Below are 20,371 nucleotides of genomic sequence, written 5' to 3'. Positions count from 1 at the left end.
GGTTATTCAGACAGGGAACTGTCAAGCCCTATCTGGAGACACCAGCTACCACCCTAAACTCAGAGGTGTCTACTGAAATGAGTTGGCCCAAAAAAAACCCAATCAGAACACCCTAAATAAACCCACACTGTGGATAATTAACCTGTGGAAATTACTGCCACAATATTAGATTGTGGTCATTGCCTTAGACGGCTTTATAAGTGGGCCAGAGAAGTTCATGGAAGAGGTCTATCAATGGCTGCTAGCCATTGCAGGTAAACGTGCTCCATGTACAGCACTGAAAGCCAGCTGGTGGGAGGGAAACAGTAGGGAGGGTTGCAGCCTTTGTGCCACACTTCTGGGCTTCCTGAATGCACATCTGTTTGGCCACTGTTGGAAACTTGATGGTGGACCAGATGGGCTTTTGGTCTGATGCCACAAATGGCTCTTCTGACAAGCATATAAAGATCGTGCTATGTTTATGCTGCGCTTTTAAAAGTGTGGCATGAATTAGCAGCAACCGTCCTACAGCAGGAGTTGCTGAGGCTCCAGGCATGTATCCGAATTCTGACACTTTGTGAGTTTGCAACTCAGAGCTGTTGAGAAGGATGGCTCCTCTGCAGCGTTCACCAGAGCATCTGAGATATGCTTCCTCAGGGCTCATGTGAAGGACTTCCCTTGGAAAGCCTTGCTGCGGGTCAGGAGAGGTTGCCTGCGGTTTGGCAGAGACTGATTTGACTGGTCGCAGTGCAGGTGGGACTCACTGGTAGGCTCAGGGCCGGATTTAGGTTTGATGAGGCCCTGAGCTACTGAAGGTAATGGGGCCCTTTATATGTCCAGCTGTCCTTTGTCAACAACAAATTGTCGCTGTTTTTGGTGTTGAATATATGCTAATTTATGGACCTAATAGGTATCTAAAGCCATTTGCACATAACAAAATATGCATTTTATCAAAGTGCCGTATTTTTCGCTCCATAAGACACACCTTGTTTTTAGAGGAGGGAAACAAGAAAAAAAATATTCTGAACGAAACAGTGGATGTATGATTTTTGTCGTTCATGCTGTGGCCACAGACATCTGCTTTGATGGTGAGTTTGGGGTTGTTGTTGTTCAGTCATTTAGTTGTGTCTGACTCTTCGTGGCCCCATGGACCAGAGCACGCCAGGCACTCCTGTCTTCCACTGCCTCCCGCAGTTTGGTCAAAGAGTTTAGGGTAGCCCAATGCAAAAATCCTGAGAACAGTGGGTGCATGATTTTTTTGGTGCAGGCTGTAGCCATGGACATGCTATGTGATCAGGTGGTGAATTTGGGGTGACGCAATGCAAAAATCCTGAGGATCCATGTGGATCCATGCTTTGTAACCACGTTTTTGCGCCATTGCGGCCTCACACAACAGTGGGTGCATGATTTTTTTAGCGCAGGCTGTAGTCATGGACATGCTATGTGATCTGATGGTGAATTTGGGGTGACCCAATGCAAAAATCCTGAGGATCCATGGGCTTTTACCTCCCCCCCAGGCAGCCTCCTTTATCGCTAGCGTCCCTTATCTCCCTCCCGATCGCTTGCCAGCCAGCTGTTTCCTTTCAACACTCCCTTCCCTCTTGTTTGCCTTAGTGTCTTTTCCTTAGCTGGAGTGGTTTTTTTGCTCCTCCTTTTCTTCTAATTTCTCTCCTCATTGCTTTAACCTTCCTGTCTCCTCTCCTTGCAAGTTCATTGTCTTTACCTCCCCCCGCCCCCAGGCAGCCTCCTTTATTGCTAGCATCCCTTATCTCCCTCCCCGATTGCTTGCCCATCAGCGGCTTTGTTTCAACACCCACTTCCCTCTTTCAAAAAAAGAGAGCATGATCTGCTTTTCGCCCCTGGGCAATTTAGCTCCAGGGACCACGCATTCGCTCTATAAGATGCACAGACATTTCCCCTTACTTTTTAGGAAGAAATAAATGTGTCTTATGGAGCGAAAAACACGGTAATTGTTGAACTGAAATACAGTTAAGAATAAGTATATTAATAGTGAAATAATTATTATGCTCTAACTGTATGTAGGTTTTATTTTATTTGTTTTTTATCTCATATTTTGGAAATGTGCATCCAGGGTTTTTTTCCTTTAAATTTTTAGGGGGCCCCCAAGAGAGTGGGGCCCTAAGCTATAGCTTGTTTAGCTTATATCCCGCACTGGGTAGGCTTCAGGCACGCAGACAGCATGTAAGTGTGAGCTCCAGGGAGGAAGAAGACTTCTCCTTCCATCTCAAAAGAACACTGGCTCTGGAAGCAGATTAGAAATCCCACCTACAGTTGCAGCTGAAATTCTTCAACTCCAAATCAGGTTTCTGATCAAAATCTACAGACTTTCCACTGTCTGCGAGGAGCGAATCCCACCAAAGGCATGCAGATAACTCCGTACAACGGATGCTTCAAGTGGTTCCCCCAAATTCCGCTGAAAATGCAACTTGTAGTGAGGCCGGAGAAGCCAGGTGAAGTGGACTTTTTGGCTGAATTTCACCTGATTTGCAATGGGAGTTGAATAATTTCAATTGCAGCTTTATTTCCAAGGGGATGTCTGTCACAGACACACGCAGTTCCTCTGGCAGTAGCAAAAGGTGGTACCAACTTTTGCCAGGCAGGTTTTCAATTGTGTGTTCCTAGTTCCAACTCGGGAGTGGCTATTCACCAATCTTCTAAAACTGTCGGACTTAACCATTTCCGTATCATTCTGCCTGCCTCTGTAGGTCAGGATGAATTGGGCTGTTGGTCCCATTTGCTTAGTATCATCTTGGCAGCGGCAGATTCCACGGAGGAAGATGCTTGCTCTCTTCCCCCTCCCTCTCCCTTGTCCTCCCTTTTACAGGGGGACTTGTGATATTGCTGGTTTCCCCAAGAGCCGAGTTTGTTGGAAGGAAGCCATTCCTCCCATCTTGTCCTCTGCCTCAGATGGCAAAATGTTTTGAGCCGGGCCTTACATTGGAATCGCTCAACCAGTAGAGGGGTCAGCAAACTTTTTCAGCAGGGGGCTGGTCCACTGTCCCTCAGACCTTGTGGGGGGCAGGACTATATTTTTTTGGGGAGGAATGAATGAATTCCTATGCCCCACAAAGGACACATTCTACTCATGTAAAAATATGCTGATTCCCATGCTGATTGGGCTGGATTTGGCCCCCGGACCTTGGTTTGCCTACCCATGCAGTAGAGCATGAGACTGTTAACCTCAGGGTCATGAGTTGAAACCCCACAATGGGTAACAAGATTTCCTGCATTGCCAGGGGTTGGACTAGATGACCCTTGGGGTCCCTTCCAACTCTGCAATTCTATGATTCTATGACCCTTCCAAGGAAAACTTCCCACTAGGAACATAAAAAAACTATACTAAGTCAGATCCCTGGTCCCACTAGCCTAGTATGGTCCACCTTTGGCCACATCCCAACCACACATTTAAAGCACTCTCATACTCCTTTCACAGCCATGGCGAGAACCTTCCCCAAAGAACCTTGGGAACAGCAGTTTGTTGAGCATGCTGGGAACTGTAGGTCTGTGGGGCCAGCACCCTTCACAAAATGACAGTCCACAGGATTCACCATGACAGTGAGAGAGGCCTAAGAGTTCCCAACTCTCCCTTGGAGTTCCAGAAACTGGTCTCAAGACCTTCTGCATGAAGGACAGGTGCGTTGCCCGCTAAGCTGCAAGCCTTCCTCTCTGAAAGTGGCTGGCTGGCATCTCTTTGTGACTTGGGTTTTGGAGAGCCAGTGTGGTGCAGTGGTTAGAGTGCCAGAGTCGGACCTGGGTTCAAATCCCCACTTGGCCATGAAGGACACGGGGTGTGACCTTGGAGTGAGTCGCTGCCTCTCTCAGCCTAACCTACCTTGCAGGGCTATGGTGGGGATTACATGAAGAATGGGGGGGGGACCATGTGACCACCTTGAGACCCTTGGAAGAAAAGGGGGTGGGGGTATAAATGCAATAAATAAATAATGAATAGTAAGCGCCAAATGGAAAATGGCAACCCTTGTCAGATACTGAATGCTATTGCATGCTGCCCACCAGATATCGTCGAGCAAGAAATAACGGAACAACAACAACAACAAAAAATAGTTTGCAAATATAGAGATCAAGTATTTGGTAGACTTCTGGCAAATATCTAGCACGTATCTGGAGAATATTCAACACCTAGAAACACATGGAGGCCAATTTCCGGAAGTCGACACATTTCCGCTCTGCTTAGTTATCCTTTGTGAGCTGCTTGGAGGGCATTGCATCTCTGCGCTTTTCTGTCGAGAGACATCAACCAGGATAAGTCCAGGGTTGAGGGGAAGGGATCACACCTCCTACCATCTCACAGAGGGGGTAAGCAGGCATCCCGGGGGGGGGCGTGTCCACCTACCATTCTCTGCTGCGCGCTTGAGGTTCTCGATCATGGTGTCATAGTGAATCCGGCACAGGACTTTCTCCTCCACCAGGCCAAACTCCTCTCCAGTTGACAGTTGACGTTTGCAGGAGAAGCAGGCAAAGCAGGCCAGGTGGTAAGCATTGCCCCGGGCTCTCCTGACCCAGTCGCTGGCATAGATCTGCCTCCGGCAACGGGCACATTTTGTACCAAACTGACTGCAAGGAGAGAGAAACACAGAGTGAAGAAGCTGGCAGTGTTCTGGGTGCCTCCTGCTCGCTCTTACAGCAAGAGCTGGCGCAACTTCTTGTACAACACCACCAACCCTAATCTCAGCCCCGTAGGTCACACCACCTTTCAGACTGAAATGCTGAATCAGTATCCTCAGGAAAGTGAATCCCCTGGGACAGTGAATCAAAAGGCAGTGTGGTGTAGTGGTAAGAGTGCCAGACTAGGACCTGGGAGACCAGGGTTCGAATCCCTACTTCGCCACCCTAGCTCACTGGGTGTGATCCTGGGCCAGCCACTGCCTCTCAGCCTAGCCTACCCCACAGGGTTGCTGTGGCCATTAAGTGAGAAGCGGGAGAACCCAATGTACACAACCTTGAGCTCCTTGGACAAAAAGGCTACAAATGCAACAAATAAATAAGTAAATAAATGTAGCAACAAAACCTTGGTCCAACAAAGAGATATAGCACACCTGTTTCTCCAGATGACACCCACCTGGAGGAACCAGAGGGTATAGCTGGTCCTCAGAAAGCACAGTCATGCTACATCACCTGAAACTGTTTCACTGCCATTGGGAAAGAGCACTGGGAATCATAGCTTTTTGAAATGCTACAATTCCCAAGGTTCCATGGGGTGAAAGGTGGGTAGTGTTGCTGCTTAAAGCAGCTCTCATTTATACCGTAGACCAGGGAAGGGGAACAGGTGGCTGCCCAGATGTTGACAAGCCACAGCTCCCATTATCCCTGGTCCTTGGCCATGCTGGTCAGGGCTGACATTGTGAAATGAAGTCCAGCAACAATGGGATACAGGTTTGCCACGGATTGTGCATCGCTTCTCGTGACGTGCACTGGTGATCATTCTGAACTGTGCAGCGGAAATACACCTGTCCCTCCTCCCAGCCGAAACATGGCAGGAGTTCAATATTCCACTTGAGGGAACCTAACTCCTAATCTAGTGCAGACAATTGCTCCCCTTCAGTTCCATACTAAGGACTGAAAACATTCTCCTGGCAGAGAAATCTACCTCCCTTTGCAAGGTAAGGGGGCATTCTACCATGACCCATCCGTGTCTTGCTCATTCTTTGAGTCATCCTGGGAGCTGGCTTCCTTCTTCCCTGCAGATGAACATGAGTACATAAGAAGTGCCAGCCCAGCATCCTGATCTCATAGTGGCCAACCAGATGCTGGTAGGAAACTAGGGAGCAGGACCTGAGCACATGAGCCCCCTTGTGCTTCCCAGAAACTGGTATTCAGAAGCACAGCTGCCGCCAACTATGGAAGCAGAGCATGGCCATCTTGGCTTATCGATCGCCTTTTCCTCCTCCATGAATTTGTCCAATCCTCTTTTAAAGCCATCCAGGTCAGCAGCTTTCCCTGCCTCCTGGGGGAGGAAGTTTCATGGTTTAACTCTGTGCTGCGTGAAGGAGGACTTTCCTTTATCTCCCTGAACCTTCCAACATTCCATTTCATTGGATGCTCACAAGTTCTAGTGTTGTAAGAGAGGGATAAAAACTTATCTCTGTCTGCTTTCTCCCTTCCATGCATAATTTTATAAACTTCTGTAATGTCACCTCTTACTTGCATTTTCTCTAAACTAAAAATTCCCAAATACTGCAACCTATCCCCAGGGGGGATTCCCTCCCCCCCCCCGCACACACACACAATCATTTTGGTTGCCCTTTTCTGAGCCTTTTCCAACCCTTTTCGAGGTGAGGTGACCAGAACTGAACACAATATTCCAAATGTGCTCACAAAATATATTTGTATAATAGCATTATGGTATCAACAGTTTTATTTTCAGTTCCTTTCCTAATTTGTGTTTTTCACAGTTGCCACACACTGGGCGGACATCTTTGTTGAGCTATCCCCAGCAAGCCCAAGATCTTGTTCCTGGTCCATCACCACCAATTCGTACCCCATGAGCATATATGTGAAATTAAGGTGGTTTTGTGCCAACATATATCACTTTACACATTTTTACAGTGAATTGCCTTTTCTCTTTTACTGCCCATTCCTTTCAGAGCTCTGTTTGATTGACCCTGAACAATTTAGTGTCATCAGTGAACTTGACCACCTCACTGCTCACACCTGACGCTAGATGGCTTATGAACAAGTTAAAACGCACAGATCCCAATATTGATACTTGGGGGACTCCATGTTCTTTGATTTGCAGAAGAGAGGAAAAAGGCTTAAGTCAGTGAGAGCCAAACTCGGCCCTCCAGCTGTTTTGGGACTACAATTCCCATCATCCCTGACCACTGGTCCTGTTAGCTAGAAATGGTGGGAGTTGTAGTCCCGAAACAGCTGGAGGGCTGAGTTTGGTCATCACTGGCTTAGGTGGTCTATTGAGACCTCCAACCATTTTCAAGTGGTCCACAGGCAACAGGGGTTTGAGAACCACTGTAATAGATACCTGCCCTGTGAGGAAGGAGGAAGAATGGCTCAGAGGTGAGGCCTGTCTCCTTAGCATGGCCCTTGGCTCATTTGCTCGAATTATTGCAGGCTCTTTGCACCAACAGAATTGTGCCATTCCCAGCTCTGGAATGTGGCAGTGGTGCTGAGGGCAGACTTTGGAGGTTAACTCTTCTCCTCCTGCAACTTTGTAGAGCTAAAGCAGTACTCAGCATATTAAGGATAAAGCCCTTTAGGAGCAAAAGGACATTTGACTAAAGTTCCCAAGAGCCAGGTCCAATGATTTCAGCCAACTTTTGGCACTAACAGCTCACTCGTCTTCATATCCAACACAGAGATGGACCCTGTGCAAAAACTGGAGCCATCCTCCCGACCACCATTGGCCACAAAGCAGATAAAGTGGTTCCCAGAGAACATCACCCAAGTTGGCACTGACCCCGTCCCCCATTGCTCTTATGCAGCCTGGGACAACCGGAGCAGAATGGCATCTGAAAAACGCAAGTGAGGAGTTGTATCTGAACAGTCCCAAAGCCAATTTGGAAAGAGGGGGGAGCAGGGAAAGCGACGGAGGAACAACCAAGACTGTGCTAATTTCTTGCATATGGGGAATGCAGCAAGCTGGCTGTGAGATGCTCTGTTTGCATGGTTGTACAAACAAAGGAACGGTATTAATTAATTTTTCATTGCTGCAACAGGCTCGGGGAAAGCTTTGGTCCCCACCAGCAGCACCAGAGAGAAGAAAAAGGATTTTTGAATAGACCTGCAACACTTATCATTGTTCTACACAACCACTTTAAGTAGTGACTGAAAGTGTTTTTGACTTACTTGGTAGATTAATTTGGGGAGGCACATTTTAATCAGGGAGGGCAGGTTTACATACATTGTTTTAACTCTAGTTTTTCTGTCCCCTGTTCCAGTAATACGTCAGACCTTTAAAAATTATATTCTTTCAATGAACAAGAGCTTTTGGAACATGCTTTTAGAAGTTAACTTAAAACTGTATTTTTATAAGATCACCTGCCCATTCAGACAAAGAAATGTACAACTTTGTGTAGGAACAGCAGGATGTAATAATAAAACAAATAATAAGAAACCCTCTTTTGAAAAATGTTAAGTTAAATTTGAGGTGTAAGTAAATACCGTAAGGACTAAATTGGTGGATGCTACAGAAGAAAGGTAATCAAAAGCAAAGTTATCAAGGCGACAAAGTAACATTTAGAATCACACATAAAACGTGAGCTGTATCAACATTTGCCTCAGCTCAGATCTGTATTGAATTCTCAGCAAGACCTGAGATCAGTTCCCTGAGCCACAGCAAGCTTCAGACACACACACTTGCTACCGTGTTCTCAGGATAGGCCTTTGGGGAAGCAGCCTGGGAGCCCCACTCTGCAGAATGAACAGCAGGCCAGCCTGGCTTGCCACACGTGGAAGAAGAGGACTGTGTCTAAGACTCTCCCGGTCTGTCCCACAGAGGACCTTAAGGTCCATAAATAGCAACACCCTAGTGGTCCCGGGCCCTAAGGAAGTTAGATTAGCTTCAATCAGAGCCAGGGCCTTTTCAACACTGGCTCCGACCTGGTGGAATGCTCTGTCTCATGAGACCAGGGCCCGGCGGGATCTGATTTCTTTCCGCAGGGCCTGCAAGATGGAGCTGTTCTGCCTGGCCTTTGGCTTGGAATCAGCCTGATCCCCTCCCCCTCTTTCCTAATTGGAACTCCTAATTGGGGACTTCCCTGGCTTTTTTCTGGCCCACATAGGACCAGTCTGGATAGTTCGCCTTGGTGAAGACTTGACGTTTTCATCCCCAAAAATGTTTTTGAGTTTCCATTGAAATGAGGCTGCATTTTAATGTTGTATCTTAATCTTGTTTTTTAAGTTGTATTTCAATCAATTGTTTTATACCTGGTGTTAGCCGCCCTGAACCCAGTCTTGGCTGGGGAGGGCGGGGTATAAATAAAATTTATTATTATTATTATTATTAAGCTCAAGTCCAAAATGACCTGAATGCACAGCAATAAAGTGAAGACACAAAGGCTGCAGTCCTTGTGCAGCCAAATGAAAGCCATCCAAACAGCAGCCCTGCAGTGCGTACTGTGCTCCCTTCTGAACCCCAGTGGGGAGGCCTTCCAACTTCCAGGTTTAAATTGCAGTTTGCATTCAGGCTTCAAATCCCAGTGGAATGTGCTTAATTTAAACCACTCATATTTAAGTCAAGTGCTGAGAGCCTCGTTGCCTGTTGTGAGTGTCAGGCCTTACAAAAGGGATGGGGAATCTGTGGCCCGTCGTATGTTGTTGGACTTCCAACGACCTCAGTCAACATGTGGCTGATGGCTAGGAGTGATGGCATTTGGAGTCCAGCAACATCTGGAAGGCCACATAGTCACACACACACACCCTTAAGCACTCTCCGAAATGAATTTCATTCCCTACTGAGAAACTGCCAGCAGCCCACACCACGGAAAGGATTTCTCAAGCTGAGGTGCAGGGATTTTTATGCCAGCCTACTTAACAGGGCTGTGGTGCATGAATAGTCAAATCCATATAATTAAGGCATATTTTTAATCAGACGGCAATTGATGCCTCCGCCCTCATAACGCATGCCTTCAATATGAGTTTGTATTCCACTCTGCATACATGGGTGCATCTAATCTGGTCCAAACACTCCTGCCGCCGCATCTATTTGTGGCTGTTTCTAAAACATGGTGCTTTGTTCCGCGCGCACACAGAGACTCACATTTCCCACATCTGCCTTTTAAAAAGGATGTACCTAACATTGTATCTTCCAATTCAATATTCTCCTCCCTTGCTTTCTACGTCTCGTTAGCACAATTCATCTGTGCCCAGAATAGTCCTAAAATTAACATTTTCTCCTCAGATTACAGGCTTTCTCAGAGAGAGAGAGAGAGAGAGAGAGAGAGAGAGAGAGAGCACTCCTTTCACCTCTTTGCCAAGCTCAGTTTATGTCTAAAGCTAGTAGAGAGTTTACCTTTCAGGCCACAACAACCCAAGGATCTGCCTGATAGAAGGAAGGACATTGTGTTTTTTGTTTTGAAGGACAAAGTAAAAAGCAACAGTGGCGACCTTTTAAGAACATAATAAAAGCCTCCTCAATCAGGCCTACACAGTGGTACCTCGGGTTAAGTACTTAATTCATTCCGGAGGTCCATTCTTAACCTGAAACTGTCCTTAACCTGAAACTGTTCTTAACCTGAAGCACCACTTTAGCTAATGGGGCCTCCTGCTGCTGCTGCACCACCGGAACACGATTTCTGTTCTCATCCTGAAGCAAAGTTCTTAACCTGAATCACTATTTCTGGTTAGCAGAGCCTGTAACCTGAAGCGTCTGTAACCTGAGGTACTACTGTAGTCCATTTAGTCCAACTTCCCATTCTCACAAGGGCGCATCAGATGCCTGTGGGAAACCAGCACAAGAACAGCACTCTGCCCTCCCCCAGTTTCCAGAAACTGGTGTTCAGAAGCATCACTGCCTCTGACCATGGAGGCAGAGCAGAACCATGCCTAGTATCTACAAGTACCCTTCTCCTCCATGAATTTGTCTAATCCTCCTGTGGGAGTGAGTTCCATAGATTAACTATGCACTTTACAGGTGGAAGTTCCACAACACTGATGGGACTTGAACTTGTTTATTTTCAAGCTAACAAGTAGCTTACCAGCACAAACTTTTAAATGTCTACTCAGAAGCAAATCCTCAGGAGTTCAGTGGGGCTTATTCTCATGTAAACTTGCACCTTAATTGTGGCCCTGGTAGGTGCAAGTATGCTCTCTGCCTGCTTGTATTATCTCCATCATCAGTTATTGTTCTTGTTGTTAATTGAATTTATATACAGTGGTACCTCAGGTTACAAACGTTTCAGGTTACAAACACTTCGGGTTACAAACTCCGCTAACCTGGAAGTAGTACCTCGGGTTAAGAACTTTGCTCCAGAATGAGAATGGAAATTGTGTGCCGGCGGCACAGCGGTAGCAGGAGGCCCCATCAGCAAAAGCACGCCTCAGGTTAAGAACGGTTTCGGGTTAAGAACGGACCTCCTGAAAGAATTAAGTTCGTAACCAGAGGTACCACTGTTCTGCCCTATCCCCGGAGGTCTCAGGGCGGTTCAACTTGGGTTCTGCTTTTCAAAAACAAAGATCCTTCCAAAGCAGCTTATTCTCATAAGATTTCAAACCCCCAAAATATGGTAAAAGAACAACCACAAAATCCCATAAACAAAATCACATAAAATTAGAAATGTTAAACACCTAAAACAAACAGAACAGCATCATTATCTATTTGTCTTTTAAATGTAACCACCAGCCTAACATATTGAAATCTCACTTGCAGCTCCATTTTGCCCTCCGCAAATGGATGCAGCCTCCTAACATATGTCAGACCCCCTAAGATAAGGGATCTTCGAGCAAACAAAAACCACTTATAATAATGTCTTGGCCCTCTGCACATGCAAAGCACCTTAGAGAACAATAGTACCATTCTATATGTCTCTACACAGTTATTGTCAGTGGGGCTCAGCTTGTAGACTGGGCGGGGTACAAATAATAAATTATTATTATTACTATTATTGTAGACTACCCACCTGCAATAGGTGGCAGCTGTGCTGAACCCTCTGGGACACCACAAAGCCTTGAGGAAAGTCAAGGTAAAAACATTTGTGGGGTTGCATGCTTTCGAATGTTAGACTACCCATACGGGAAATAGAATTGAAATAAACTCACAGGTCGCTTAGCCCAACCCACTTCTCAGAGCAGGAACTGCAATGGACTTCTGTTCAGATACCTCCGATGACAGAGAGCCCACTCTGCTCCCAAGGCAGATGGTCTCACTACAACATCTCCTTCCATCCCTCAAGACTTCGTCATCCTCTGCTTGACCGACTCTTCTTCAGCTCTCCCCTCTCCCTCCCTTGCAGCTCTTTCAAGGAAGGGCCTTCGCTCAATGGCAGAGCTCCTGCCTCGCATGCAGAAGGTCCCAATCCCCAATGGCATCTCCCCATGGGAATGAGGGAGAACCCTGCCTGAAACCCTGGGGAGCAGCTGCCAGTCAGTGCAGACAAAGCTGAGCAAGGTAGACCAAGAGTGAAAGGCAGTTAGCTGTGACTTGCTTTCCTCACCATCCAGTCATCCACCTAGGCGACGCTCAGTGCTCTTTCTACTTAAAATGTGGCCTCTGGTAACGCTGGTGGTGATACCTTTTGCGTTATTGCATCCTCTTGCCACCAGACATGAATTATTTGCCTCGCTTCTGCATTTTAAAACCATCTAGCAGGGAAAGGAGGAGATGCAAGCCATGCCCCAACACCCAGAAGGGGAATTTGCGTTGAAGGTTGGCTCCGTTTGGGAGCCTGGCTGAGCAGGAAAGTGACAGATTAAATATGCTTTGAAATAACTTCGCCAGTTGACAGTGGAATGCAACGTTTTAAATGTCTGGGAAGCATAGAGAAAATACTAGATTAGGTTAGATGGGGGAGGTGTATTGCTGGAAAGTAACCGTCTCTTGGATTTGCTCTGATGCCAATAGTCAAGGAACAGAAAACATCTACCCCGAAGTAGGCTCATCTTCAAGATGCCACAAGGCTGCTTTTCACCTTTTTAAAAAATGTAGTTTATGCGGAGTGTATGTGTGGGTGTTCAAGATAATATATCAAGATAATAATATACTGTTATATATAAATGTAAAAACAAAGTGTGCAGCACATTCCATGCACAGCATCTTAACTCAGAAATGTGCATATTAAAATGGGGAAAATAACAAGTATTAATACTTGCTCAGTAGGTGTGTGTGTGTGTGTGTGTGTGTGTGTGTGGCCATTAGGTCTTAGTAAGTGTGTGTGTAAATAAGTGAATGGTCATTTTAATTCAGTGTTTCAGTTTTTAACTTCTTTGATAACACAGCAAGAATTTCAAATTATAATTATGGACATATTCTGGATATCACCAGTAGATGTGGATCTCTGGGTTTATTGCGGGGAAAGCGAGGAAAGCAGCAGTAGGAAATAGCAGTTCCTTTAGCTGCTAAAAGTAAAAATAAATTATGGATTAAATAACTGGAAAATAAGTGTTGTGGGTTTAACTGACTTTTGTTCTGTCTTTGAAGTTTCAATCAAAGTTCTAAAAAATAGCCCCTTCTCCTGCGAGTCTGATCGCGACCCTCCCTCTGCAATCTCCATTCAGAGACACCCGGCAAGAGCCTCAATCAGAGGTTGCTTCAGAAGGATGTCGTTTTTCGGGGGGCGGGAGTTTAGCGTCCAATTAATAACCCCCCCCAAACTTGTCAAGACCTCGATTTTGATTTACACCTTTTCTTTTGGGGTGGGGAGGAGGGGACACATTTAGTCAAGATGTGGCGTGGATTTTGGTGTCCCGGAAAATTTCAGATGATGAAGGCGAAGCCCAAGACCGGAGCGGAATTGGCGGAGCATCACCTGAATTTTTCAAACCTGCTCGCCGCCCTCTGATGCGCAGTGTTTTAAAGAACAAAAGCAGGGTTTTTCAACTTTTATCAAATCTCTCTGCTTCCTCTATTACAATTTATGTATTTGTTCTCTTCAAGAGCAAATCTGTTTCCGCATACCGCTTGAATTTAAGAATGTTCCGTTTTCCGCAGCGCGATTCTCGGTGCGGTTTCTCGGGAGCAAGAGCCGCTGAGCTCCATGGAGCATTTTCCCCCTCTCAACACCCCGAGAATTTACAGCCTTACAGCGCAAATCCCGCGCAGGTTTTTACTTATAGCGACTTCCCCGTGCCCCAGTGAGATTTACTCCCAGGTAGAGGAAGTGAACCTTGCAAGATCTCAGCCTTAAGGTCCTCTCTGTCTCTCATAAAATCCCTGGCCGGGACCGCGGCGCAAGTATCTAGAGATAAGGAAAGAGCCAGATTGGAATGGAGAGCCGACCTCCGCCCCGAAGAGGCTGCTCTCGCCTGCGCGAACGCAGAACCAAGCCTCCAGCCCCGACCCTCATTCGCAAGTTCCTTTTCTGGGAGGGAGAGGGGATTCATGGTAGGCTACCCCGCACTGCGGGGGGGCAGACACTGTCCCAGCCAGGCGAGGTCAGCCTCCCCAAGGCGGGCAAGCGGGGCGGCGGGAGATGCCTTGCAATGGGACGCATTTATTCAGGTTCCTTAAATCACTCCAAACATTTTAGCACCATGTTCCCGCCGCCACCTCCGCCGCCTAGGCTTGGGGAGATCTCCTAAACCCTAAACCATCACACGCTCCCCATTATTTCTCCCCCTAGCTAGTACCAGTTTTTAAAAACCGAAAGCACTTGCGCTGCGTAACTAGCCAACGGGACTCGCTTCGAATCCATTTCGGCTCGAAATCTTGCCACGACAGTGCTTGTTTGCAAACACAAAACCGTAACGATTCCTAGCTTCCTCTTTCTTGTTTTTCCTTTCTTCTTCCTTCTGGTTCTCCCTACCCCGTTTTCGGACATCTTTGGATTGCGGGGTTCTTTTTCGTTTTTTGATCCGGGGCAATGCTATAACGCGGGCGGTTGTCCAGTGGCGTAGATTTCAGACACGCGGCGGCGGGGGGCGGCAAATGCCAAAGACTGAGAAGGACGTTGGGATGAAGACCCCGATCCACCCACTCGTGCGGAAGTAAGCCCCAGGGAACTCGACGAGGCTTTATTTTAGCAAACGCGGCTGGAAGGAGAACTTCGAAAACCCGAGAATTTGGCTAGATGTTGGTGTGGTATTATTAATAGTAACAGATAAGTTGCCATCGGTCCTAGTCACACTCAGATTGGCCCCTCTGATATGAATGGACTCAGCGATTGCATTTTGAGTAGAAATTCGTTGAATATAAAATAATGGTCACAGGAAAAACCACTGCAAATAAGTTCTTCTGCTCCGCTCGAACAACTGAAACCCGTTAGCCACGTCCATTCATTTCAGTGGATATAACTACTGTGGGAACAACAATAAAACAAAACAACTATTACTACTACTACTATTTTCGGTTAGGTGGCATAATAAGGAAAGGTTTAAAAATCAGACAGCTCCGCAGCGCTGCGATTTCAGCAACGCGCTCTCCAACAGAGCTCGCCTGCTTCGTTTTTCCCCTTCCGGAAAAGGTGACCCCCAACGCGCCTGGTCCAGAGCGCCTTGGTCCCTCGAGGAAACCTGGCGCTGCGCGGCCGCCTCAAGGTGCATTAGGGGGGCAGCGCCTGGCGAGAGGGCGACCTCTCCCCCTTTTCCGAAGCATCTGCCCCCAGAAAGGGTTTGCCCGCCTCGGACCTCCTCGACGGCAGGCCGGGAGGGCGATGATGAGAGAACGGGTCCCAAGCCAAGGAATGTACAAAGAAGGACTTTCTTTCAGGAGGGCCCGATTCCATGGGAAGAGCCTTCCCCTCGGGAGCTAGGGCGAGCCCCCAGTCCCCAGCCCCCACCTTCCGCCCGCAATCCCAGGTTCCTTTTTTGATCCAGCGCCTTCAAACCCCGGAGTTCGGATTTGCTTGGGTGGGTCCGCTTCCAGCTCCTGGAGTAAGTCGCAAAATTCGCCGACCATTATTTGGAGAAAGCAAAGCAAACTAATAGTTTGCAACGCTCCCGGGCTACCTTGAAGCGGCGCGTAAAATTGGGTCGGCTAGAAGACTTTGTTCCGTTTTATTTGAAAGGCATTTTAAGGACACTTTGAAAGATATCAGATGGGCCATTGGCCTGATCCAGCGGGCACTACTTCTGTTCTTCTTATGTTTATTTGAAATATATCCCGCTTTATAGCCCGAATGGGTGTTATATTTATTAATAATAATAATAATATATTATTATTATTATTATTATTATTATTATTATTATTATTATTATTATTTCAACAAGTGCCATCGAAGGGCTCGGGCTTCAGAGCATTTTGGGCCACTCAGCCGACGCCTCCCTTCCTCTCTTTAGCACGGCGGGTCCCGGGCGCCAGCCGTTTTCTCTTTACTCCAGAAGGGCGCCCGTTTCTCTGCCGAACATCGCCCAGCCCTCCTGATCTCATTTATCCTCTCAGAAACCGTAGTATTATAAAGCAAACCCACTGTGCGGAAGGGTAGGTCAGTTTGAGAAAGCGGGCGGGAAGGGGGGGGCAAAGGCCGTTCCAAACGCGCCGCGCGACCCGTCAAATCCAAACTAGGTAAAAGCGCACGTAGGTTTTTTTAAAAAAACAACACACACACACACAAACGAAACGAAACCTCACAAAAACTATTTGAGCGGGTCCTTCTCTCAGCTACAGAAAACGGTCGAGGCAGTGGGGGGGGAGGAAACGAGGCGTTGTTGTCCTTTGGCCTTGGCTGTCTTCACCGCTGCAGGAGATTTCCTGCTCCGCCCCTCGCCCCGGAGGCCCGTCCAGTCTAGCACTGGACTGAGAGGCACCGGATCAACTTCGCTGGAAGTCTCTTCCGCAGTCCTTAGAAAGGGGGCTTCGTCCGCCGAGAAAGGGGTGGCCCTGACCCAGAGACCCGGCGCCCACCCCCCGCCCCTTGATTCTTCACAGCCTCCTCAGTAAATTTCTGCGAAAGGGAGAGAAACCCCGTCAACGAATCTGGACGCACCCCACCCCCAGTGTTCGCCTCTCGGGGGTCAGCCTGTTCACAGGACAGCCCTGGGAAGCGCTCAGGTGCCCTAGGTATAATTCGAATCCCCCCCCCACTTGCCCAGAATAACCTACCCTTATTCAACCTCTTGGAGCGTGTCTCTCCGCTTTTATCTATTTTTAGAAAGCGCCCCCCCCATAAAACCCTTCAAGAAAGAGACGGATTCGGATTTAGCTCCCCCCCCCCTTTCTACAGGAAAGTGCTCCAAACTCCAAATCTCTGGCCCGGGCGGACAACGAGACACCTGGAGACAATCCGAGATAAGGCCAAAAAGTGGACGTTTCTGCCTCCGCTGTCAAAGCGCACCCGCTTCCGACCTGCAGAGCTGCCCCCCTCAGAAAAAGGATGTTGGAGGCCGGCAGCTCCAAACCAAAACCAGCGCCCGCCTCCGGTCCGGAGTTCCGCCTAGCTAGGAATCCGAGCGGGACTTCGTTTTCATTACCAAATCCTAATCTTAAAGGAAGGAACTGGTTTGAGATTGGGACGCCTGTTTTAAAGTTTAAATTTTTTAAATCCGGATTAATCAATCAGGATTAAGAACCAGTATAAATTAAAATCAAGCAAATTCGGAATCCTGCCTAACTGGGTGCGCGCGCCTAAATATGTATATATAGGGGTCAGCCTCCCCACACTTTTTTGGCCAAGATTTGGTGAGCAAAGACCCGAAGACTGAACAATTTGCACCTGAGTTAATGCTTTGTTCACACGTTCAGTTCGAGTCCTTCTTTAGGTACCATCATTAGCCGCATCCCGCAAATCGAGTATGAACGCTACGGGGCAAAACACCACAAGAAACCCAAGACTCTCATTCTCTTCCAGTCTCCAAAGCTCAGATAATTTCTCTCTGAAAACTCCAGACCCACCTTGAGTTCCTCCCAAGTAAACTTCGCTGCGCTGTATATGAAACCATTGCTTTAAAAGTGATCCAGAGCAAACCCGCCCGGGCGTACAGGAGACCTTTCCAGAACATGCTGATCCAGCAACCAGGAAATTCCAAAGCAAGCGGAATCGCTCCGGATTCGCCCTCCCTCAGCCCCACAGTTCCGTCCATACCCCGCGGCCTCCTGGAACCTACCTGAAATAGTCCCTTTTGCAGTAGATTTCTTTGTTCTTGACGTAGCAGGTGTGCTGCCGGCGAAGCGAGGTCCGGCACACTGAGCATTCCAGGCAACGCATGTGCCAAGTGAGGTCGTTCACCTGCGAGGAGTGGGGGGGGGGGGAGAGGCAAAGGGACCTGAGATGAGGGCTGAGGGGTCTGGCGGTGAAAACCCCTGTCCGTCCACTGCCTCTACCCCGCAACACACCTGCCCACCAACCATTCCCCCCTACGCGGCTGCCCTTTACCTGGAGCAGGTACCGGTCCACAATCTCCATGCCGCAACTGAAGCAGATGTTCTTGGCCCCCGACGGCAAGGAGGAGGAGGCGGAGGACGGTGGGGAGCAGACGGAGGGTGTGGAGGGCGTGCTGGCGCCCGAGCGCGCCTCTTCTTTATCCAGGGCGCTCGGGAGCGCTTCCCCGTCCGGCTGGGCCTGCGGAGAGCGAGAGAAAACCAAGAGGCGTTAGACGGGCGGCACAACTCCGCGGGAGCCCGACAGCACCCAGCAGCCCAGGGCTCCCCTGAGAGGCGGAGGACCAGCCTTCTCCCTTCTCCTTCCTTCCTTCCTTCCTTCTCTTCCCTTCCTTCCCCCATTTCTCAGTCAGCTGCGCTTCGTCCTCCCCGTCGGAAGCAGGCTTACCATTCGTCAAGGCGCGCGGTGGAGACGTTCCTCGCTGCTGATGCTGCTGCTTCTGAAACTGGCGGAAAGGCTCTAGCTGCGGGGCTCCATGCCCCCCCCCTCTATATAAGCCCGCTCCAGACAATAAACCTCAACTTTGTAGTGGCCATAGAAACGGCGTCGATCAAAAAAGAGGGAGAGAGGGAGAGAGAGAGAGAGAGGGAGAGAGAGAAGGAAAAGAAGAAAGGTGGAGGCGGTAGGGCTTGTTAATGGAGCAATTTGCGAGGGGGGGGGAGAGGAAAGGAAAGAAGGGGGGTGGCTTTGAAAAGCGGCTCTCGAGGTAATCGCTGCGCTCCAGGCTCGCTTTGCCTCGCCAAAGCTGCTGCTGCAGCCGCGTCCGCGTCGTCGTCCTCCCTACGCCGCCCCGAAGCGCCTGCAATTAGCGCCGATGCCCAGCCAGAAAGGCAGCGTTTTTCAATCAGCCTCGCCGTCGGGTGGGCTGCGCAATAGCAGCGCCTGCCTGCCTGCCCCTTTCCTGCTCTTCTCTCCCCCCCCCCACCGCAGTCGCACTTTCTCCTCCCTCTCCCCCCGAGCACCAAAGAACTGAGACCCCCACCCGCGCTCAGCAGAAAGAGGGAGGAGGCGACCTCGACCTCCCCACCACAAACAAACCCGTGAGAAGACTCTCCTTCCTCTCCCGCTACCCGAAATTTACCACCAGCATTTTCCAAACGACACTCTCGTCCACAATACGAATACGAATACGCCGCCGCCGCCGCCGCCGCCGCCAAGGAAGCTTCCAGAGAGCATTTTATACTATTTTATTTACTCCTAAGGAGGCCCCTTTTGCTCTCGAGGAGACCATCCTCCCCAAGGCACTTAAAGCAGAAGGAATATCTCGAAACATGCCCCCCAGGAAAAGAGATGCAGGAGATGGGAAGATAGAGTCACCTGGGAGATCAGCGAGGGGATCTCACAATCTCTCTCCCCACCCCGCAAAAGGCAGAGAAGGGATTAGGGTGGCACATTTATTCTGGGGGGGGGTTGAGGTCACATCTGTCCTCGTCTATAGAAGCTGAGGAGTTTTCCCTCCTCTGTCAAAGACGTGGAAGGCGGGGCGGGGGGGTTGCAGTGAGGCCTCTTTTATCATTGTATGCTCCTTTGGGGGGGGGCAATCTCTCAGTCCTCCCCATCCCAAGCGAGCCTAGGTGTCATCCAGCTCAGGTGTGGGGGGGGGACGACTGGCTCCTTCTTGCTTGAGGGATTGGGTACCAGGTTCTCAAAACTACGACCCCACCTCCAAATCAGGGTGACACGTTTTTTCTCCCCCACTTCCGGACATTCATTTGCCCCCCCCCCCGCAACTCTCCTCTCTAGAGTTTGCACGGGGCACAGGAGGGCCTCTGTTCCCCTCCCTCCACATGCACAGAAGGGCTCTTCTCCGCTTTTTCTGCCCCTCCCCACAATGCCATGCCTCACCTCGGTCCGCGACTGCTGGCCCTCGGACTGGGGGGTGGAGGTCTCATTCTTCCAGAACATGGACGGGGGCGGGTAGTTGGGGGGCACACGAGGAGGGGAGCTCCCCTCCGCAGCGGCCGCCCAGACGTGACTCACCCGAGGCGGCTGCTGGAAACAACTTTAAATGTTCCTTCTTTAAAAAAACAAAACAAAAAACTAGGGCGCTCCCCCCCCCCTCCTGTTCCTCCTTCCTTTCTTTCCTGAAGCTAGACGGGGCGGCGAGAGCAGCAGAGAAGGAGAGAGAGAAGGACCGGGATGGTGGATATTCCCGCAGGGCTCGGATCTTGCACGCCGTTGAATGAAGAGGCGCGCACGAAAAGAGTGCCTCTGAGAATGTGCAGCATTCTGCCTTCTCTCACTCTGAAGGGAGCTCGCATGGAGGAGGGCAGTGAGAGAGAGGCTGAGCCCCCTCAGTCCCCTTCTAATAATTTAGGCTCACACACAAATATAAGTGAAAGTACGGGGATGAGCTGCGTGGACCAGAAGTACTGGCTTGGGAATGTGGAGAGGGTTAGGGGGCTAGTGGGTGGCAAAGGATTTGGAGCTAT

General features: G+C 49.0%; 1 protein-coding gene across 5 annotated transcripts in view; it reads right to left on the bottom strand.

Annotated features, from left to right (window-relative positions):
* Positions 1-20,005, bottom strand: part of LHX6 (LIM homeobox 6) — a 39,322-nt gene extending 19,317 nt beyond the window's left edge. For 2 of the 5 annotated variants that reach the window (XM_053373635.1, XM_053373637.1), the window contains exons 1-4: positions 19,785-19,999; positions 17,934-18,119; positions 17,665-17,786; positions 4,352-4,572 (exon numbers count right to left, since the gene is read on the bottom strand). In XM_053373635.1, coding sequence (XP_053229610.1) covers positions 4,352-4,572; positions 17,665-17,786; positions 17,934-18,119; positions 19,785-19,844 — 589 coding nt within the window. In that variant the 5' untranslated portion in view covers positions 19,845-19,999. Of the gene's footprint in view, positions 1-4,351; positions 4,573-17,664; positions 17,787-17,933; positions 18,120-18,326; positions 18,870-19,784 lie in introns of those variants that run through there. The other 3 variants (XM_053373633.1, XM_053373636.1, XM_053373634.1) reach the window with 3 other exon arrangements.
* Between the last annotated feature and the right edge of the window lie 366 nt (positions 20,006-20,371).

The sequence above is a fragment of the Podarcis raffonei genome, chromosome Z (assembly GCF_027172205.1).
Source record: "Podarcis raffonei isolate rPodRaf1 chromosome Z, rPodRaf1.pri, whole genome shotgun sequence".
NCBI classification, from domain to species: domain Eukaryota; kingdom Metazoa; phylum Chordata; class Lepidosauria; order Squamata; family Lacertidae; genus Podarcis; species Podarcis raffonei.
Note: the sequence above shows the minus strand (reverse complement) of the source record. Positions and strands in the feature narration are given on the sequence as shown.